This window comes from Desmodus rotundus, chromosome 1 (genome assembly GCF_022682495.2).
Source record: "Desmodus rotundus isolate HL8 chromosome 1, HLdesRot8A.1, whole genome shotgun sequence".
Classification (NCBI taxonomy): Eukaryota; Metazoa; Chordata; class Mammalia; order Chiroptera; family Phyllostomidae; genus Desmodus; species Desmodus rotundus.
In genome coordinates, this window is record NC_071387.1 from 6660263 (window position 1) to 6683020 (window position 22758).

Sequence of the window (22758 nt, forward strand, 5' to 3'; positions counted from 1 at the left end):
GCTTTGGCTTAACATCATGAATTCACTCTACATGTCTTTTCAGACTTGGGTCCCATTACTCCCTCAAGTCCTTCACTCAGTGAGACTGGGCTGGCTACTGTTCCCGACCCCATCCTGCTCCTCCGTCAGTCTCTCTGCCTTCTCCACCCTCCATGTGTTCAGAGATCTCTGAAATGAATCTCCAAATGTCCGCTGTCCTCTAAGGCCTCCCCAGATCTCCCGCCTCCTTCCCTGAGTATCCACAGCACTCACTGTCCTTCCCGATGCCACTGCTCCTGTATGTCATTTACGTTCTATTGACCTCGTAACTGGGCCCTGACCGCCTCACACCCCCTTCATGTCTGTGTCTGGCACAGCAACTGTTTACTAAGTGAAATGCAAGTGATTTTAACAAATTGAGCAATAGTCATTGGAAAACACATTTAATTTCAAAGTAAACAAAGATGTTTGTACATTAAAGTATTTAATTAGTGAAACAATTATTATCAGTGTAACAAGCTGAAAAATACAGCAACTTGATACAAGACTGAGGTAACAAAATACTTCACCAAAATCTAAAGAACCCCGGAGAGCTCATGTTCAGTGTTATGGTGGGTGAGACACTTCACAGGAATTAGAGAAAGTCCTTACACAACCGCATGCAGGGAGTCTGCTGGGGAAAGACAGCCCGAGAGAGGGCAACAGATTCAACAAGAAAAGGATTAAAAGGTAGAAACTGATTTTCAACTTACTTTGAATACGTAAGAAATTGGTACTTAAAATACTCTCTACACAACATTTTGAATGCTAAGTGAAAAACCATGCATTTTGGCACAAAATTTATTTAAAGATTATACCATACAATAAATTAACTACTATTGTTTCATTACCGAATGGTCACAGTTGTTCAGAAATGGGCGGAGACATTAGTGGTTATAGAAAAAACAGATGCTCCATGGCGCTGCTGCTGCGAACAGGGACTTCGGGCTGCCTCTGGCGCGCACCCCACCATGCAGCCTGCGAGGTGGTCCACGGTGCGAGGTCCGAACACTCAAGAAATGCAGCTCTTGCTCATACTGTGCTTGCATTGAACATGAAATTAAAGCAAAAGCAACCTCTCAAGTAAATACTGTGAACACGCTGACCCTGCTCTCATTCCACCTCGGAGTCCTCTGTGTGCCCAGCTGTAGCTCTGTGCCTGCCTGTTCTGCACCAACCAGCCTCTAGGACAGACTCCAGCGAGTCCTCGTTGCCCCTGAACTCTCAGATCAAGAGGCTGTTCAGTCCATGGAGCCTCTTGAAGTCCCTGTGGAGGAACCTGTGCAGGGTTTGTACTCGGTGCTGGGAGACAGGCAGGGTCTTGCCGGAGGAGATGCAGTGTGAGGATCGCTTGTTCGTTGAGTGGTCAGCTTGTTGAGGGCAGGACCGGTCTCTCTTGCTTTCAGTCCGTTACATCCCAGGAAGAGCCTGGCACTCAGGAAACACTCACTAGAGATGTGAGCACATGAATGAATGGGTGGTTTTTTGCAGAGAATCTGTTCTTTCAAAGGGACTCGTTATTTTTTTTTTAAACATGAAATCACCCAACATATCAGTGTGATGTGGGGCTGATTAAAGTCATTTATGAAGTCACTGAAAAGAAGTGAAGTTGTGTTTTTGGCAATGTTCACCTGATTACAATGGGAGGAGCTCTAGGCTCCACCTGTCAGATGGCATCCTAACAGGTACACGCCTTGGGCTTTGGAGGTGGGAGGAAGATGATGAAAGAAATACTGGCCATCTTGGCAAGAAAAGAAATGCTTTTAAATTCAGTTGGCAAGACAGAGTGGGGTTCTTTCCCAAACAGAATCCCTTCAAGTATCTTCCTTTTTAGGTTCCATGGTGGGACAGGGTGATGAATGGGCTTCCTCAGGGAAGCAGAGAACTCACTTTCTCACTGAGCATGCTCAGAACAATGTTTCTACTGCTGTCCATCAAATCAATCCTCCAGGAAGAATTTCAGCCATCAGAATTCACTCGGCTGACTTTGAGTTACAAAACATGTTCAATTGAAAGGGGTGAAAAGTACTCCCAGGAAGAGGTGAGGGAGCTGTTCTTGAGCATTGTAATGGCACCAACTACCTACCTACTCCCGTTTGTAGACAGCATTCTGTAAGTTTCCTTTTGGGATGGCGTGACCTGTTTGCTTAAAAAAAAAAAAAAATAGCCTATGCATGCAAGACATACCATCTCCAGTGGTTTCACAAACATCTGTGCATTATGGACATAGAGCAAAAACCAGAAACGCTTCCCTCCGGGATTGGAACCCACTCACGGACTTTCCCCATTGGGCTTTGTGCCTGGCCCTGTCCGGCCCAGCCTCGCAGGCCTCCTCACGGGCAGCCCAACGCTGGGACAATCTGACACTGGGAAGCTGATCTGCGCTTCACTCGCACGCTTGGCCCCAAGCCCCTGCTGGGGGACCCCAGGGTCTCTCAGCTTGTTCCCAGGACTCTCTTGGTAGTTCAAGGTTTGTACCAGTTCTATTGAGACTTTGCCAACGAGGTCTTCAAAGATTCTTCAAGAATATTTCTAGGAGAGGACGTGGGACCAGTGAAGAGACTAACAAACACTTTGAGAAGAATAGCGATTGTGCTATTTCAAGATGGGCTTGAACAAGAACATTTGTGGAAGACAAGAAAAATTCGTAAAAGGCAAAAAATTATCTGACTTAGTGGAGCCTGAAATTCTGAGGTTTTTGGACTGACATCTACAATATTTCATGTGAGAAAACCCAGGACAACTGAGGAATGGAGAAAATCAAGGAAAATAAGTTGCTGATGTTCCATTCTTACATGTTCATCCATACTTAATACTTTAAAAAAATTAACAGGCAGACTCAGATTGAACGCAGGTTCAAGCCAACACTGACCGGTTCTGGTGAGAGGTGTTTGGGGTGTGTGGTGTCTTCATCCAGCCTCTGGATGCTGATTCTCAGCTGTCACTATGAATCAGGTGCGCGCACCCGGACCCCAGCTGCAGGTGCGTGTGCCCAGCGCCAAGAGCCACAGCGCGACAGCCTCACCTTGACCATCACGGTTTCTCCAGGCACGAAAGCACTCTAGGCTTTGATCTGAAGAGGGTTCGTTACTCAACCCAGCGCAGCTCGACTGCAGAAAAAGACCCCGATGACAACCTTTCCTCACCAACTCACTCACGTTTTCAGAAACGTCTTCATTCGGTCAAAACGCACTGCTGGGTCCTTTGGCTGTTTCGAAGTTGACCGATTGCGGGGTGCTGGCTGAGGTGTCTCTCTGAAGCATCTGCCCGGAAACCGGAAACCGCCGGGGTGGTCTGACGTCTGGTCTGGCCGGTGGGGGCTCTGGGGCTGTGACAGCAACAAGGCCCCAGAGACTGCTTCTTTCCAATGCCACTTTAGGGTTTCCTTCTCAGAATTAAGATGCCCAGATTAGAGGGGCGGGGGGAGATATGGTGAAAAAGCTACCATAAATAAAGTTAATTTTTATTCATAATTTTGAATAAAAATGTATTTGTGCAAAACAAAAGTCACAAATATGACAGTGACAGATAAGGACATTGTTCACATAATGAGCTCGTAACTGAGTGCGGAGCTGGGCCGTTCACTCCCCAGGGCTTTGCTTTCTTGTCACCGTGGTCATCAACAATTGTGCTGATGGAGCCCCTTGAACTTGCTGGTGACTGGATTGGGGGCAAAACTGGGGGGGCCTAAGGCCTCAGTGTCACTCAGCTCCCCGGTGTAATCAGGGACCCCGGTGGGCCCCACCCTGGCAGTGGAGGCAGAGGGGCAAGACGTCAGGAGCAGAAGCCTTGGCCTGTGGGGACAGGCGGTGCAGCCGTGCGCTGTGAGCGTGGTGGCCTCCGAGCTGCGGCTGAGAAGTGGGGAGAGGTGCCCCAGCTTCCCGCATGGGTGAGGTGGGAGGGGAGGGAAGAGAAGGGCCTTCAGACCCTGAGGAAAGGGCATGGGAGGAAGCAAGCAGGCCAGTGGCCCAGTCCACAGTCCTGAAGCCGGGTTCTGTCTTAGAAGAGCTGACACCAACAAGGCCTAGAAGGGACCCAGGCCCAGGAAGCAGGCCTTCCAGATGAATAGCACCCATAGGAACAGAAAACGAGACACGGTTTAAGGCATTGTTTGTTTACAGTAAAAGAATGCAAGGGTCCCTTAACACAGGAGGGGTCTGGGCTCTCACTCCGACCTTTCTTGCTGGACAAGGCCATCACTGAAGGCTAAAGCAGGGCCTCCAGGCCAATGAATAAGCGACGTCACGAGTCTTGTGCCAAAATGCATGTTTCTTGAAGAGTTCACACTCGCTTGCACGCACACGTATATGGCACGCACACGCAGAGGGCGCTTCTGGGTCGTACAAAATCTGAGGGAGCCCTGTGGGCGAGCAACCCCATGTACTTGGGGTGTACACAGCCAGTCCCACAGCCTGTCCCTGCTCTCTGGCCCCTCATGCAGGTTGACACTGTCCACTCTCTTGAGCAGGAGAAAGCCCTGGGGACCCAACATGGGCTGAAAGCTCTCTAGTCACAGCAGCAGCAGCAGCTGGCGGACAGACGAGGCCCCGAGAGGGAGTACGGGTGTAGCTGCTGAATGGGCGCCATGGCAGTCGCTGGGGAGTGGCTGCAGCCCCTGCACCGGTGGGGCCCTCTGGACTGCGAGGCCACAGGCCACGGCCCCTGGGGTCCAGCTGTGAGTCTCCCAGCACCCTGGCAGATGGCCCGTGCCCAGGACTCGCGCTCACCACTAGTCCCGGGCAGGGCTCCTGGAAGCCTCTGAAGTCATGCCAAGTTCTGCAGAGACTTATTCAAATGACATAAGGTTTGCAGGTACCTGGAAGAGAAAGCTCAGCCTTTTGTCAAAGTTCCGACCTTTCAGATGGGAACAGGGGTGGCCCCTAAAGGACGGGACCAGGCCTTGCCCAGTTAGTCTGTGAATGAGCAGGTCGGGGGGAAAGGGCACAGCAGTAATGGCCACCACCGTCCATTAAGTGACAGCTGTGGGCCAGGCACTGCTCTGAAGACTTCCACACACATCGTGTCCTTGCGAACTCATGGCAGTCCCGTGCGGCAGGATCGGCGAGTCCCCGTGACAGAGAAGAGGGAGCCGAGGCTTAGAGAGGTGAGTGCTCAGCCAGTACGGGCACTGTCCCTGGGTCCAAATGAAACCGAGAGAACCCAGATCCCGCAGGAACAAGGCAGAGCGGCAGCAAGACTGGGGAGATCCGGAACCCAAGGCCTTCCCATAGCTATGTCCCCAGGACAGGATCCCAGCTCCCTGTACTGGGGGACCACCAGGCTCAAGGTCAAGGTGTTTACCCTCTCCCCTCAAAGCTGCTGACATGACCGCAGCCCCAGGACTCCTCCCGGGGCACTGCTAGTGGGCGGGGTGGGGGAGGCTTCCAGGAGATTTGGAGAGAAGCAATTTCATCAAGAACAAATCTATCTTGGTGTCAATGTGGGCAGAGCAACGAACTGGGGAAAGCACGTCTTCTTGCACCGGGAGACAGTGATTGAGAACAGGGACCTAGCACTGCTTGGAACAGCGAAAGGCGGGAGATCGTTTGGGGCTCACTGGGAGAAGAACTGATTCACAAAAGTCCATGTGAGTCAATGAACGAAAGTGCTACACATGGACACAGGAGAATCTCAGGAACACACTGCAGGAGGGGAGCAAGTTGCAGAGGGAGAGAGACAGCTACCAGGTTCCATTTATAGGGAAGTTATAAAACATGGGCCCCAGACGACAGAGTGAGGAACACACATGTTCAGAAACAGGAGACCAGCAAATCAGCAGTTATGGGGTTATGAGATCTCAAGGTTACTACAAACAACTGTAAGAAATTTAATTGCCCCTGACAAAGAAAACCAGTCTTAGTTGCTGGGACTCCCCGGGAGTAGGTGCATTTTGGGGTCCTGTCCCTGCGCCCTGCTCGCGTGCCACCGCACGGAAGACGGGGGCTAGCTGAAATCACGGAAGTCCATTCCTCTGCTGTGGACTGTTCAGTTGTTGCCAACGTTTTACTACTATAACACGTACAGCCCACAGTGGAAATATTTGGTAGAAAGTAAATTAGAAATACAAAGGGAAAAGAGTAGAAAAATAAAAGGTCCTCTTCCCCTGGGTCTAAACACTGGACCCACACGAAGAGCAGCAAAGCCTTGCCGTGGCCACACATGAAATTCAATCCACTGGTCCTTCTGGCCAAGCGCCTGCTCTGCTGCGTGGGTTTGACCCAGTTCCCGGCTACCTGCTGTGACCCTGCTGCCACGCCTGGCTGCCCTCCCAGAGAGGGGCAACGAGCTGTCCTGCAGATACCTTCGGTGCTCCTGACTGGGACCCTGCTTCCTTCCCTTCCCCACTCTGCCGGTCCCTATCAGGCCCGGAGTCAGCCCAGCCTCCTGCTCTCCGGTCACTCAGCACTAACGAGGGGACCCAGGCACACATGGCGTGACGGGTGCGGTGGAGGACAGGATGCTCTTCCTCTCTTCATGTGACCTGAGGTGGCACCAGCCTCGTCCAAGCCCTAATGCCTTGTTCACTTGGCATCATCTTGAGGTGACTGGCCGCCACACACCAAAACCCCGGGCTCTCCACCGTGCAGGCAGGCAACTACACTTTTTAAATGTGAACAGTATATGTAAACACTTTAGAAACCAGAGTTACAGTTCCTTGTTTAAAATTGTACATGCACAAACAGGCCAATGATAAATAGGCACGTGTATCTTAACACAGATGAGGTCGCCCTTACGTGTGTTTGAGACTCTGCTTTCTCCCTCTAATCCTGGCACCAGAGATCACACACAGACCTGCCTCTGCCCTCCTAACCGTTCAGGTGATGCCCAACGGGGACCGAATGAGGGTCACCGGGGCGCCCAGGGCTCTTTTTCTATCAAGGACAACAGGCAGTGTGCGTCGCTAGCCACACCCCTCGGACAGATTCCCAGCTGGCCGGTAGGTGAGTCAACAGATGGGAATGCAGTTTATTCTGAGCTTCCCCTGGTACGTTTATTCCTGTACGGGCCTCCTCCCACTGTTTATTTTATCACAGACTTTCTGCTAATTCTGCTTTCTAGTTTCTTATCATCCACAATTCCATCAGCTTATCACATGTCCTCATCTATGTTACAAAAGAAAATCCTGAATAGGACCACACAGAGCGCAGAGTGAGGGGACTCATCACTACAGACCATCCTGCTGCTTACCTAAGAGAGCAGCTCTGAGGGCCAGGAAGTGAGTGACCGTGTGGTGACCAGCACAGATGAGGGCCCTCCCCTCCAGACCCCGTGCCCAGGGCTGCTGCCTCCCAGCGGCTCCCACCTGTGTCTGGGAAGCTGCCACCATCTACTCCAAGCCCAGGTGCTCTTTTCCCGTGGAGAGGAGCCCAGCTCCCCAGCTCCCTCTTCTGGCGGATCCCTGGGGAACTCCAGGGTGCTGAGGGCTGGGGCAGCCATGCCTCTCACTGGCCTGAGGCCCCTGGGAGGTGCTGGGTGGGAGAGCTCAGGGGTGGCAGGTGCAGACTGTGCTGTGGGGCAGGCCTGGGTAGGTCCCCGGTTAGTGCTGCTACTTTCTGAGCCTCAGTGTCCTCGGGGCAAAAGGGGGACCATGAGAGGACCAGCCTCGCCAGGATGTCAGGAGGACCAGCCGACCCTGCCTGGGAAGCCTTTGGAGCAGTGCCTGGTGCTGGGGTGGGAGGGGCCGGCCACAGGCCAGGCCCAGCAGACCACAGCCCCATTCATCAGCAGCCGCGGTGGGCTCTCAACACATCAGCTGTTACTGTTATCCTTCTTGAGGAGCGCAGGGGGCTGGAGGCAGTATTCCCACGAATCAGTTTTTGTGGGGATGATCTAAATTGATGCCGTGATGCCATGGCCTGAACCTTGGGGCGATGCAGCACCCCCTGCCTCACTGGCCCTGATGGATACTTCTATGCATTTCCTTCGTGGGCAAAACACCGGGACTAGATTCAGCGTTCTGGCCTGAAGCCAGGCTTTGCTGCTAGCTGAGCGGGGGTGCCCTGCCTCATGGGGGCATGCCTGAGAGCCGGGCTGACAGGCTCCCAGGGAAGGAGGAAGCCCTGGTGTCTAGGGACCCTTGGTCCCAAGGGTGGGAGGGGCATTTCGGGTGACAAGCAGGGTCCTGGCGACTTTACCTGAGGCCTGTTGCTTCTACACGCGTCGTCCAAGTGCTTGTGCCACAGGATCGCGTGGAACCGGGAGCCGGCCTGGAACTTGTAAACGTTGCCTGGCGGGCACAGAAGCGGGGGTTAAGGAGGCCAGGGTCAGAACCACCAGATGAGTTCCAGCCTCCTTTGGTTGACTCCACTTTCCCTCTTATTCCCTGCTAATAAACCCTGCTCTCCTTTAAAAAAATAAATAAATAAATAAAAGAGGCCAGGGTCACACGGGAGGGTCTGCCCGCGACTGCGACAAGAAGACATGGGTAATTGAACTAAGAAAGGTGCGGAGCACCGGAGGCAAGGCTGGGGCTTGCTGGGGAGGAGCCAACCACCCCCACCCTGCCTCTGGGCTGTGCCTTTGGACCAGGGCTCTCAACCATTTTTTGGCCCCTGGTGCCTCCGGCTCTGGTGAAGCCTGTGAAGCCTCCTCAGAAGAATGGTTTCAAATGCGTGACACAAAATACAAGGGAAATCAATGCTGAAATACAGCGACCTGACTACTGAACACCAAGTGGTGCCGGAGTTCTATTCGAGCTCCTTTATCAGCGCGTGAACAGAGACCCGGGCAGGTCTGAAGCTGTGCTGCGACTCCGGAGAGTGTGCGACACGGGACACCTGCGGCTCCTCTGGGCGGGACAAGCACAGGTGTTGCCATTATTCCAGCAGTTTAGGGTCCAAGGCCTGGGCGTTTGGGGCGTTGTCACGTGACACAGGCCACCAAGGAGACTAGTGTGACCTTTTTGGAATGACAACGCAGACAGGGCTCCTAGACAAGATGGTGCCTGGAACTTTCCCTTCCTCTCCGCCTGGTCAGGGACAAGGACAGAACCAAGAGGAACGGAGACAACTGGGCAAGTTCACGTTGGAGCTTTGCTAAAGGGCTCTTCTTCGATTTGGCCCCCGTCAGGACATGGCACAGGTAACGTCTGGGTGTCCCTGACATCTCCTGAGACCTGTCCAGCTGCACGGTCACCGCCTCATCCAGCATTGTGTTATCTACTCCAAGAGCCTGAGGCTCCAGCGCCAGGGGTCACGGGCCCCAGTGGCCACAGAAAGGATCCCTGGAGCCACCCTCTGCGTGCACTGACCACGATCTGAACAGCTCTTGAGGACTAGTGAGGGGACCCTGTGAACATTTGGAACCTAAAGCAAAGGAAAAGCAAGCAACCTCAAAAGTTCCTATTATTTCAAAATGCACATTTAGCAGAAGAGGAAACAGGGTGGAGAGGAGCTGCCGGCACCCAGCTCCAGGCCTGCTGCCTACCTTTGTCGGGGTTATTCAGCTGGAAGATATCCGGGTGCTCGGGGTCGTCGGGCAGCTGCACCATCCAGCCCACAACGGAGACCTTTTTGCCCGGCGTGGATTTGTACTGGAGAGGAGCAGCAGCACAGCGGAGGCTCACGTCCTCCCCTCCCACCCCGCCGCCTTCCCCAGCCCCACCCCCTCCCTGCAGTTCACCATGTGGAGGGTCCCTTCATGGGACTTACGTGTTTTCTGTCTGTGCCCCGCAAGGACTTGGCTCCATAGTACAGAAGGGTGGATCCTGAGAGTGTGACCCAGTACCTGGTCCACGAGGACAGCTACACAGGCAGGGGAGGCTGGGTGACAACACTGCAGGTGGTGGGGGCAGGGCCCAGCCCCTCCCTCCGAGCTGCCTCCCCCCCCCCCCCCTCGCCCGAGAGCCCTTCCTCTTTCGCCCTGTCTCGGGCAGTGTCAAGGCACAGTTTCTAAGTGCTCAGGCGACCTGGGCCCAGGGATGTCCTGGGGAAAACATTTTAATGACACAGACACGAGAAGGACCACAGTGTCTGCGGCGGGTGCTCTGACGGACACTGAATGGCTAGAGGTGGGAGCCCAGCAGGGCTGAGCTGCAGGCCCGGGTTCTGTTTCTCTAGGCGTGAAGGCCAGAACTGGCCGCTCAGGGGCTCTGCTCTTTGGTTCGGGGAAAATCGCTCTGGCGGGCCTGCTGGTTCTGCAGAGGTGAAGCCAATGTCCCACCTTGGAAGAGGAGGGCTGAGCGGACAGCAGCACATCACAACCCACAGCCCCCTCCCCACGCCGGTGGTACTGGGTTGTCACAAATGTGAAAGCAGTGGCTTTCTGGCCTTCTTGAGGACACCCACGGGTGTATATGCACACGTGTGTGTATGTGCCAAGCTGAAGCAGCTTCATGAGACAACACTTCCCTTCACTCAGTGTAAGGAACTCCCTCATTTTTCTATTCTACTCAAGAAAATGCACCATGACCCCCTGGACTGGTGTCTCCCCCTGCTGGGCTGCCCAGCACTTGGGAAAACACTGCTTTTGGCACACTGCCTTGCCCTGGTCTCACAGTGGCTGGGGCCCGGACTCGGAATGGGAGAGAGGCAGGCAGGTCACTATAACAGGCTAGATGCAGGGGCCCATGTCACAGGATGCTTTGGGATGCTCTGGGTCCAAGGACAGAGCGTGGCCCAGGGCTGGGGCGAAGATTCCTCCTCACGCAGGAATTATCTGCTGCAGACGGGAAAGTGTGGAGGCAGCAGCTGGAGTAGGGCCCTGGCACCTTCATGGGTGTCTGTAGGAGGGGCCTCTCCAGGGGGCTCCATGGGCAGTGGACAGTGGAAGGCAGGGGCCAGAGCAGGAGAGGAAGGCAGAGCAGACACAAGTGGATGCCGCCTGCCGACATAGCTCACAGCGGGTGTGCAGGCAGGTTGCCATGGGTAGAAAAAACAGAGAGGCTTTGGCAAGGGACCAATGCCCTGCCATGGGTGGGGGCCATGGGCCAGTGACATCTGGGTCCAGCGTGGGCGGCTAGGGGGCTAGTGGTGGAGCCTGCAAGGCCTCCTGATTCTGCATCCCTGTTTCTTGTGACTTGTTTTGTGCGGCTGCTGGAGGGAGAGAGGACTGGGTCTGGGACGCTCCCAGGCTGCATTGCCCCTCTCAGGCGCAGCAATCCCCACTCCCCGGGTCTCCAGGCTTCCACTGGTCCCCAAGATCATTGCCCAGCCCTGTTCACTGCGTGCTCAGTACATGCACTGCGATGCACGTGACATTCTCGCCGAGTCCTTTAGGACAGTGGCACTATTCTACCCCGATGTGCAGCTGTGGAAGCCGCATTCCTCGCCCACTCAGTGGCACAGCCAGGGCCGGAGCCCTGTGTGGTCTCCGGACCAAGGTGTGTCTGCACTCACCGCGGGCTTCCGACCCTCCTTGAGCAGCGTTTTCCTTCTCAAAGGCCCCTCCATGGTGGGCACTGCTGCCGAGTTCCCCAGGGTACAGATGCACGGGCCGGTAGGGCTGCAGGGAGACCACCAGTCAGACGCCGTCTGGAGGAGCTGAGGCCAGGCACCCTCTCACTCACTGGGGTCCAGGATGCTGCCACAGACCGGAGGGTTCACAGTGCTGTGGCTGGGGGGGCCGAGGTCGCAGACAGCATGAAGGATGGTGGCCCTGGGAACTCTCGCCTCCCTGTGTGAGCGCTGCAGAGCGCTATGCTTGGTGGCCAAGCTCCTCGTAACCCAGGCACCTCTCAGCACCCACACCTTATCCTGACCTCTTTGGTGGCTTCCTCTGCACTAGGGGACCTTGGGGACTATGCAGCCCCTCCTTTTTGTGTTTGCAGGAGCCTGGGAGGAGTGTCAAGGAAGTAGGAGAGGTGTGGGTGAAGTGAGAAGGGGCCACAGGGGACAGACACACCGCCCTGCCCAGCACCTCTTCCTCAGGGTTCCTTCTTTCACCCTCACCACGGGGCTTCAGGCGCCACCTATAGGTGAAGACGTCCAAGGGCAGCACCAACCTAAGTCTGTCCTAAGACCCATCTCAGCAAGCAGGAGCTTCAGCTTACCGGAGAGGCACCTCCCTCGGCCCAGCGTGGTCCCCCAGGCTCCTCTTCTGCTCCACCCCAGTGACCAGCACTGCTGTCCACCTGGCTGCTTGAGCCAGAAACCTTGGTGTGTTCTCCTCTTACCCTTCCATCCCTGCAATGCCTGACTGTCCCTCCATCTCAGCCATCCCACTCCCCTAACTTAGGGCAGAACTTGATCTTCCCTGGACTGACTGCCTGTGCTCACCCCTGGCCTCACAGCATCCACTCCTGCCTTCCTCCCATGTGCTCTCCACCTAGTCATGCCACTCCCCACCTTCCCCTCCAACACCCAACACCTCCATGGCCTTTGAGACCACTGCCTCCCCTCTGCCTGGATGTGGCTCCACCCACCATTCTGGTCTCATCTCCTCTCATTTCTCACAACACCGACTTTCCTTCATTCCAGATTGCCCTACTCTTCCTGCCTCAAGGCCCTGATTGCTGACTGGGGGCACTCTAATTATCCTCCCTCCCTCTACTTAATCAGGGTAATTCCTATCACCCTTCCACTCTTTTCCCCTCCCCGAGCAGCCCCCTTCTCCGGGGCAACGGGCACCTGTGACTCTCTGTTGCATTTCAATCTCTTCTCTAGCAGCAGCCTTGTGGACCGAGGCGGGGCCTCTAGCCCAGCGCCCGGCACCCAACAAGCACCCTCTAGTTATTTGTTGAGCAGACGAACTCATGAGTAAAGGAATACCTGTAGACACAGCTCCGAGTTCTAGGAGAATTCCGAACCGGAACCCGCCAGTTGGGCCCCAGGGTGGCGTAGAGACGTCCCCTGCTTTGGAGGGAAAAGGTGGAGTTTTAGCGATGGGCTGGGAAGACAAATACTCTGAAGGAGGAAAGAGCGTCTGGGACTGTGGATGGCCATTAGCTCAGGAGCCCCAGCTCCAACTCCTCCCCACTCCCGGGTCAGGCTTCAGGCACATCTGAGCTGCTAGGCCGGTGAACAGACAGCCCCAGAGCCTCCATTCGGGCAAGTCCTCAGGACCCCAGGTAATTATTTCCTCAAGCAGGCCTGCAGTGCAGTGAGTGAGCAGGAGGCTCCACAGAAAATGGGGAACCAGCTCTAAGTTCTGAAAAGCCTCAGCGCTTCAACCACAACCTGTATAACGCCACTGAGCACCTCACAGCCGGGTGAGATGCCACGTGTCACAGTCCCCCCACCCCCAGGGCTGCTTTCCTCCCAGCCACCCCCAGGGATTTCTTATGAATCGGGTCTGCCGGTGAACAGTGCCCTGGTGATGTCCCTTGTGTGCAGGGGAGTCTCCTCATTTGATTTGAATTCCTGCTGAGCTGCTGCAGGTGCGGAGCCGGAGACAGACCCTCACTTCCCAGAGCTGGATCCTCTGGCCCCTTCTCTCCACCTTCCTTCTCAGGAGGCTTCTTTCCCCGGTACCCCGGGAAAACAGGTGACGATAGTGGGCTGTCCGCTACCACCAGTAGTTCCTCAGACGGGGTGACAGGGTGGGTGCTGCCACCTTCTCTCCATTACTCTGTCCCCTTTTTCGAGACAGTCCGTGGCTGCATACTTAACAGATGTTTGGCAGGACCGACATGTGTTTATGAAGAGCTTTAAATCAGCATCTTTCTCATGTTCTCCCTGGGCTGGTGGGAGTGTGCAGGGACGCCAGGGTCGCCAAGGCAGCTCATGGGGGAGTCCCCAGTTGGCAAGTGCCTCCGTGCGCCAGGCCATGCCCTCTCTCTCACTGGAGCTTTGTTCAAGGGCTACCACCCGCCCCAGAACAGGGAGCTGAGGCTTAGTGCCAGGAGGACACGTGACAGAGGCATGGGCCTAGTTAGGCAGGATTTGAACCTGGGTCTGCCTGACTCACTCCATAGCCCAAGCTCTTCCCACACGTGTCAGGGTGAGGAAAGGCTAAGGTGGCCCGAGTGGTGGAATCTGCCAGGGGGCCTGGGCCCAGGTTCAAAGCCAGCTCTGAGTGGGTGGCTTCCTGGCATTCTCCGGAGGCTCCATTTCTTGTAGGTTTCTGCTGCAGCTCACACTGGATGGACTTCGTTGGAGCCTATGACACTGGATGGCCACACAGTTTGCAGGCCCGGATATCTTGGGGCGGGGCCACTTCCCAGGCCCCTGGGCCCTGGGCTTCCCCCATGGAGTGTTTTCCTGGTGGTTTTGGCTTCCCGGCACTAAAGAACAGCTGCTGTTTGTGGACTGCTGACTGTGAGACAACTCAGTACTTTCACACACAGTCCTCGACGATGTGGACTGGTGACCATGGAGACCACCCCTTCGGTCCCACAGCGGGTGAAGGTGGTGGTGATGTTGGTGGTGGGAGGGTGGGGCGATGGGACGGTGGGGATGATGGGTGGGGATGAGGAAGGGGAAGGTGGCTGCCTGGCAATGTGCTGAGCAGTATCCACTCACTGTTGTGTTGGCTCCAAGAACACTGGGGGCAGGCGTCATTCCTATCCCCACCTCACAGACCAAGAGTCTGAGGCTTGGAGAGGGGAGTAACTTGCCCAAGGTCACAACACTAGGCACAGGAAGAGTGGGCGGTGCTGCCGAGGTGGGGGCAGCCAGGGTCCTGCTTGGGCCCACAGCACCGTGAGAATTCAGACTGGCCAAGACAGTCTGAGAGACGTCTTCCCCTTGGCAACTTTCTAGTGCACATTGGGTGGCAGCTGTCTCGGAGGTTAAATTTCATGATTTCACCCTGAGTCCCTGTTACTGGTCTAGGAGGTTGGGGTACAGGGAGATGTCTTGAATAATAGTCTCACTGAGGCCTCAGTGATCCTGTCTTAGCAGAACTAGGATCCCCCCATTCTCCTGCCCCCAGAGCACAGGGCCCCTGGCAGGAGTGTGCCTGTCGGGGGGGCAGGGGGCTGCTCAGCAGCAGCGCCCACCTGCACCGGCAAGCCCTGCGTGGGCAGCTGTCCCATTTGGCCAGGGCTCGACCCTGGCCACTTCCTGGTGATTCCCCCTCATCTGCAGGCAGGAAGCCGCCACCCCAAGTTGTGTTGGGTCCTGGGATGCCTCCCCAGCAGTACTTGTTAAAGGGCTTTTACTGCCTGTGAGTCACTCACTGTCCTCTGGGCAATGACCCCAACCCACTGAGCAGGCCCCTAGGAGCCGTATTTGCACTGATAGTTCAGCTGGGCGGACCCAAGCCAAGTGGATCAGACTTCCTCTCCTGGCCACTAGGGACCATGTTTAAAGACTGGAAGTCAGGCTCTGTGGCTGGGTGAAGCTGTAACACGTAAACGTGGGAGCTGTGAGGTGTCCACCTTCCCCTCGGTGAGCTGAGAAGTCTAGAACAGAAGTGTGGCCTGCAGAGACAGAGGGGAGTAGAGCAGACCAACACTGAGAAGGACCACCATGAGACAGGCGGACAGTCCTGCCCGCTTCCTAGGACCTGACTCTGGGGGGCTGTCCCAGTGGACAAAGGGTTGTGGCAGGTTTCTCGGCTGTCTGTGAAGCCGCAGCAGCCTGTGGGCAGGGCCCAGCCCTTGTCAGCTGGGGCCCCAAAACAGGGTCAAGACAAAGGCCCCGCACCACTTGCTGCCTGCTGCTCTCTCTCTCAGAGGGGCCTAAGCTCCTGGGCTGAGCCTCAGGTGCCAGGCTTCGGTGTCTGCTACTGAGGACAAGGCAACACACGGCATCTCTGAGGGGAACTAGCATCAGCAGCTCGGCTCGTCACCCAGCTGGGCCGCCTCTCGAGGCTGAGCGGCAGAATGGAGGACCAGAGCAGGGTGGAGCTGGAAAACCCGACTGAAGGGTAACAGATGAGGGACACAGCCTGGGCATTCCTGGCCCTCAGCCTCAGGGGGCAGGGGTCTCACCCCCTGAACACGGCCGCTCTCATGGGTACACTTCCATTGAAAGGGACCCCTCACCTCCAGAGCTTCCCCTCCCTCTCCCAATTGCTGTGGAGTCTGGGGCTCAAGAGGCACCCTTGTTCCCGGCACACCGGCATCTTCCCGAGTCTCCCATCTTCTCCAGGAAGGAAAAGAGTGTCTTCAGAAACTCTAACTGGAGGGTGTCAGGCTCAGGGCACCACTGCCACGACCCCACTTCCCTGGGTCTCCCAGAGGATGCAGGAAGATTCCACCAGCTAAGAATAAGAAAGCCGCACACACAGGGCAGAAACTGCAACACCCAATGCCCTCAGCACCCGAGAGCACGTGTGTGGCCACCCGCAGGCAGCACTCTCCTAAGGGGCCTTCCCGCTGTCCAGTGGCCAGCCAGGGCTGGCGGACACCTGCCTTCATTATAGCCCCTCCCTCCAAAATGGCTGACTGCCATCTGGGGTTGTTCTCTTTACCCTGCCCAGCCCTAGGTACCTGGAACACTTGCTGGCAAGAGATATCCACTGAATGAAATTCAGAAAAATCCCAAAGCAACTCTCCCAAATGTAGCCATTCCACTTATGGGCTACTTCCTGTGAGTATCCTCCCCGCAGAGCTGAGGGACCTGAGGCTCAGAGAGGTCCAGAGACAGGCCCAAGGTCACTGAGACAGTAAGCAGCCGGGCTGCAGGCCCTTCCCAGCGCTGCAGGCAGCGTCCAGAAGCCAGAGTGTCATCCTTCCCTGCGAGGTACACCAAGAACTTCAGAGACCAGGACGCATCCTGGAGCCCACCTCTCCTGCAGCGACTCCTAGAGACACCAAGCATTCCCAGGCCACCTCTCCCATCCTGGTACCCAACACAGGCCTCGCAGCCTCCTCAGGTCCCAGGACCCCCTCAAGGGCCCACTATGGTCCCTCTTCACCAAACGTCCTTGGATTTCTGCTTAAGCATCTACTGAACCTGCAGTCTGACTTGGCCCCCTGCTGGACATTCCCGTTACTGATCCTCTGTGAACCTGGCTCCACTAATCTCTGTCTCCCAACTCGACTGTGAGCTGTGACCAGTTCCTGCTCAGTCCTGGGAAGGAGCAAGAACCAGCTGTGCGCCAGAGAGATGCCACACTTTCCTCTCCCTCTCCACCTCCCACCAGCGGGGGGCTTCCTCCAAGGGCCCTCTGATCCCTCGTCTTTCACTCTTGTTCTGTGGGCCCGCCTCTCACTCTCTCACACCCTTCCACACAGACAGGCCGTCAGACTAGAGAAGATGGACAGATGAGTGTTTGGTAATGAACTCTGTGACGTGCTTCATACTCCACCTCTTAGAAATAGATCAGTAAACATTTCTGATGATATCTTCTTTAAAAAAGTTAAATGTTAATTTTTTCTGGGTTTAAGAGAAACATTTACCCATTATGGAAAATTTGGAGAATACAGGGGAAAAAAAGGTAAAGGAAAGAAACTAACTCAATAAACCTGTACCTCAGAGATAACTGAGATGGATGATATCATGCATTTTCATACCTACACATGTGTTCATCTCTAGCAACTACTTTGTTCCTCTTTTTAAAAACCTCACTTAAGACTTCTGGTCACGATGGCAGTATAGGCAGACACAGCTCACCTCCTTACACAACCACATCAAAATTACAACTAAAATACAGAAAACCATCAGTCAGAACATCAGAAATCAAGTTGAATGGAAGTCTGACAACTACGGAATTAAAGAAACCACACCCATCAAGACTAGTAGGAGGTGCACAGACGCAGAATTGGCTGGTCCTTTACCCACATGTGGTGGATAAAAATTCAGGAGGGATATATCGGGAGCAAGGAGTCCCAGCCCCACACCAGGCCCCAAGCCAACAGTCCAGTGCCAGGAAGGTAAGTCCCCACAACTTCTGGCTGCAAAAACCATCAGGGATTGAGTCAGTGGAAGAAACTTCTGGAGCACCAAGCAGTTCCTCTTAAAGAACCCACACATGGACTTACCACTCAGACTCAATCCCTCGGCTCCAGCACTGGAGTAGCAGCTTGAATGGCACCAGTGGTATAAAGGGAGAAACTGAAGTGTCTGCCATCAAGGTGAGCAGAGGCCATAGTCCCTTTTCTAAACCCTCCCCCAACAGAGCTGGTAAGCTGGTGCTATATCTGAGACTCCATCAACCTGGCTAACACTGTTTGACCTGCCTTGGAGATCCCCAGAGACTCCACCACACCCAATTTACATGTCCACCCAAGCTGCGTTTCCATAAGAACAGCTGGCCTTGGCTCATGCTTCACAACTTCCTAAATCCTCTGAAAAAAGCAACAGCTGGCCTCAGTGAGCCCCAGGCCTGGCACTAGCAGCAGCCAGCCTAGATTCACAGCTTGGCTTCACCTGGGAATCTCCAAGCCCAGCACAAGTAGCAAACACCTCAGATTGCTTTATAGCTCAGGCTGGGTGGCCCTGGGCAAAACACAGGTGGGGGCTGACCTTGGCCCGCACCACCCAGGATACCCCAGGGCCAGTGCACACCCAGTGAACAGCTACAGACCATGTCAGAGCACCACCACCCTGCCCTTGCACAGCTGATCCTCCATGGAGGGCAGAAGTTGATGGTCAGTGGTCACAGTCAACCTTTGCAGCTGACTGGCCTGGGTAAATCCCTCCCATTGATCTGCCAATAGCAACCAAGACTCAACTACAAGAGGAGGGCGTACTCGGCCCACACAAAGGGTGCACCTCGAGTACTCAGCTTGGGTGATAGGGGAGACTGTGCCACTGGACCTTGCAGGACACCTACTACATTAGGGCCACACTGCCAGGATACAGAGTCAAAGCAGCGCTACCTAATGCATAGAAACAAACACAGGGAGGCTGCCAAAATGAGGAGACAAAGAAACATGGCCCAGATGAAGGAACAGATCAAAACTCCAGAAAAAAGAGCTAAACAAAATGGAGAAAAGCAATCTATCAGATGCAGAGTTCAAAACACTGGTTATAAGGACGCTCAAGGAAATTGGCGAGGACCTCGGCAGCATAAAAATGACCCAGTCAGAAAGGAAGGATTCACTAATTGAAAAAAAGAACAATTTACAGGGAAACAACAGTAGAGTGGAGGAAGCCAAGGATCAAATCGATGATTTGGAACATAAGGAAGCAAAAAACCATTCCGCAGAACAAGAAGAAAAAAGAATCCAAAGAAAGTGAGGACAGTATAAGCAGCCTCTGGGACTTCGAGAGGTCCAACATTTGCATCATAGGGGTGCCAGGAGGAGAAGAGAAAGAACAGGGAACTGGAAATCTATTTGAAAAAATAATGAAAGAAAACTTCCCTAATTTGGTGAAGGAAATAGACATGCAAGTCCAGGAAGCAGTGTCCCAAAAAAGATGGATGCAAAGAGGCCCACTCCAAGACACAGCACAATTAAAATGACAAAGGTTAAAGATAAAGAGAGAATCTTAAAAGTGGCAAGAGAAAAAATGTTAGTTACCTACAGGGGAGTTTCCATAAAACTGTCAGCTGGTTTATCAAAAAAGATTTTGCAGGTTTGAGGGACTGGCAAGAAACATTCAAAGACATGGAAAGCAGGGACCTACAGCCAAGATTGCTCTACTTAGCAAAGCTGTCATTTAGAATCATAGGGCAGATAAAGAGCTTCCCAGACAAGAAAAAACTAAAGGAGTTCATCATCACCAAACCATTATTATATGAAATGTTAAAGGGACTTATTTAAGAAAAAGATCAAAACTATGAACAATAAAATGGCAAAAAATACAAATCTATCAACAACTGAATCTAAAAAAACCCAAAGTAAGCAAACAAGAAGAACAGAGACAGAATCATGGATTCAGACAGTGTTTTGATGGTTGCCAGATGGGAGGGGAGTATGGGGGAATGGGTGAGGGGATTAGGAAGTACAAATAGGCAGTCACAGAATAGCCGTGGGGATGTAAAGTACAGTACAGGAAATGGAGCAGCCAAAGAACTTACATGCATGACCCATGGACATGAACACGGGTGGGGGGATTGCCTGAGGGAGTTGGGGGTGCTTGGTGGAGGGGGGACAAAGGGGGAAAATCAGGACAACTGTAATAGCATAATCAATAAAATATAAATTTTTAGAAACCTTGTTTAAAATGTTTAACTTTTAGGCTGATATTCTTATTCTCACTACTAGTGGTAAATCAGGCATAAAGCAGCACCTGTTTGATTTTACTGATGGGCCTGACTAAAATGCTCTCTTACCCCTTTAATTTCTGAGACGCCTGAGGTTTGCTCAAGGTCAGCCCAGTACAACGACCACAGTCCCTACTTCCAGTTAAGTCCATGGGGATGATGGAAAGGGCCACCTCCCTCCCCTCCTCAGAGTATGACGCAGGGCTCTGCTCCTGCCTTTGTCCCCACTCCCAGGACACTGGGGTAAGAAAACTTCAGGGTGGAAACGTGAGGAAGCATCCTTAGAGAGAAGGGGGCCCCCTTCTCTCCCTCCCCAGTGATTCCCCCGTGAGGGCCCCACCCCAGGACCACCACTCTGCCCTCATTCTGGGCCCTGAAGACAGGGGTGGGTCGTTAGGGCAGTCCATGGACTGAGAAATGACCCGTGTCTCCCTGGGTCGGCTGCCCCTCCCAGCCCACTGGCCCTGTGACCTTGCTGAGGCTGAGATGGGTGAGGAGACGGGAGAACGACAGCAGCAGAAGGTCCCCTTTGCTCCCTGAGTCCTCACTGCACACCTGCAGCAAGAACAAGGGTTGGTGGCTGTGCTACCCCTCCGCCTGGCCCACTCCCACAGAGAGCAGTGCAGGTCCCCAGGGCTCTGTGGGATCCCTTTAAGGATGGCCCCCTCAAGGAAGCAGTGGGCACAGCCTGAGCTCTGGCTGCCCCCCAAGGACCGTCTTTGGGCTACCAGGCTGAAATGTCCATGTGCATAAACTCAGGGTAGGCGAACTTGCCACACAGGCCCGGGTGATCCCAGCTTTGGCCGGACAACGGGAAGCCTCCCGTCCGCAGTCCGCAGTGGCGTAAAGGGTGATTAAGACGTGCCCTGGAGCCAATGGCGGGGTATGCACCGGTGGTGGGGGTCACTGGGCTGAGGCCTCCATGTCCTTCATGCTGCTAATATCTGGCCCCATTTCTCTTCCTGGCTTGGGCCATACCTGTCACCAGAGCTGGGCAATTCAGGTTCAAGGTTGTGGCCCTTAAGCTTCAGGGCTGTGAGGCAAGGCATTGCCCCCACCCTAGCCTGGCCTCTGGGGACTGCAAAGGCCAGGACCTCTTCCTCTCTCACACCTCATTCCCCTGGGTGGGCCCTATCCTGCCTCTGCACCCTGGGCTCTGGTTCGGGACCACTGCCCACCCATGCAGGTGTGAAGATGCAGTGAGGGCTGCGTTCTTACAGCGTCTGTGCGATCAGCAGGCAGGGGCCTCCGAGACAGGTGGCTCGCCGTGCTGCAAAGTGCTTTGGAGGCTCTTTCTGGGCAGACGCTGCCTCTGGGCCCAGGCAGGGTGACACCCTGGCTCCTGGGGTTAGGGGAGGGAATCTGCTCCCCTTTACAGAGCAGGAGCACGTGAGGCCGGGGTGGCAGGAGGACCCAGTGGAGCTGAGCATGGCGGGTGAAGGTTAGGACAGGAGAGGCCCAGGTGGCAACATGAACAGTGGTCACTGAACTGGGAGAGAAAGAATATTTAACCAAGATTTTGAAGTGTGTGAGGGAAATCTTGCCCTCCAGGAAAGCCTAGAATGCTCATGTGTTTCTGAGGGAGTGGATTCTTTCTGGGGGACATGAAAAGAGGTCAGTGCAGGGCAGGAGTGGACACTGGGGCTGGTCCACAGGGGCTGGAGGCCAAGAGGCAACTGGCATCTGGGTGGCCGACACAGCTTTGCGTCTCGGAAGGGACTGGAGGGGACACTCTAGCTTCACTGTCGCTTCCCAAAGCACATGGTCTCCTGTTCCCCTCAGCAAGGAAGGTCTGGACCAGGCGCTAGGTCCCGAGAGAGTGAGCAACAGGACATTTTCCCTGCAGGACTGTCCCGAAGGCTGCTGGGCACCTGCACATGTGAGCTCGCTGCAAGATCGGCGCTCGCAGGAGATTCCGCCTCAAAGCACCTACTATAGGCATTTGGATGGATGGCAAATCTAATGCTACTTTCTAAGAGAAGGAGAGGAAAGAGAAATGCTATTCCACAGCATTCCCCACTGAACTGGGCACAGCGTTGTCTCTCTGGGTCAGAAGTGCCCTCTCCATCCTCCTTCCTGGCAGCTCTCATCTCAGCCGTGGGTGCTTGGCAGGAACTGTTTCTGCTACCCTCGGGGTGGTGTCTCACAGGAAGCAGTTGCTTAACACATGGGAATGGAATAAATGAATGAGTGAATGAATGAGGGGAAGATGGAAGGAAGGAAGGGAGGGAGGGAGGGAGGGAGGAGCAAATGAATAGGTCCAGGCCTGATGATGCTCAGGATCTGGGCACCGTGCCTGTGCTCCCCACTCAATGTCCCCTCACTGGCCTGTGGCCAAGAAAGATGCTGGCAGGCCTGTGAGCCCCTTCCTCAGGCTCTCGCAGAGCCCTCTGACTGGTGCTGAGAAAAGTCAAACTCTTGCTCAGCAGACCTGGAGTCTGCCCCAGTGCCTGCCACTTCTCACGTCCCACTGCTCAGGAGGCCCCACGAGAGGGCAGTGGGGCCACCCGCCCGAGAGAACGAGAATGTGAGAACAAGAGCAAACCTCCCTCCTGGAGTCCTACAGCTGGGGCAGAGGCCAGGGTTCGTGCACCGTGCTCCCCACTTCCTGTCCTCCCTCTGGGGTTTCACAGGACAGACAGACCGACCGACTGACCTGGGGCCAGTGCCTGTGGCTGTCACAGCAGCGCTCTGGGCGAGGCCTGGACTGGTGGTGAAGAGGTGGGCTCAATGGCCAGGAAGACATGGACTGGGGGCAGC

General features: G+C 54.7%; 1 protein-coding gene across 13 annotated transcripts in view; it reads right to left on the reverse strand.

Moving 5' to 3' along the window:
- Nucleotides 1–406: 406 nt before the first annotated feature.
- RALGPS1 (Ral GEF with PH domain and SH3 binding motif 1) overlaps nucleotides 407–22758 on the reverse strand; it is a 268377-nt gene continuing 246025 nt past the window's right edge. For 10 of the 13 annotated variants that reach the window (XM_053920557.2, XM_053920551.2, XM_053920546.2 and 7 more), the window contains 6 exons: nucleotides 12726–12809; nucleotides 11355–11460; nucleotides 9669–9761; nucleotides 9445–9550; nucleotides 8154–8245; nucleotides 407–4834 (listed from right to left, as the gene is read on the reverse strand). In XM_053920557.2, coding sequence (XP_053776532.1) covers nucleotides 4805–4834; nucleotides 8154–8245; nucleotides 9445–9550; nucleotides 9669–9761; nucleotides 11355–11460; nucleotides 12726–12809 — 511 coding nt within the window. In that variant the 3' untranslated portion in view covers nucleotides 407–4804. Of the gene's footprint in view, nucleotides 4835–8153; nucleotides 8246–9444; nucleotides 9551–9668; nucleotides 9762–11354; nucleotides 11461–12725; nucleotides 12810–22758 lie in introns of those variants that run through there. The other 3 variants (XM_053920565.2, XM_053920592.2, XM_053920593.2) reach the window with 2 other exon arrangements.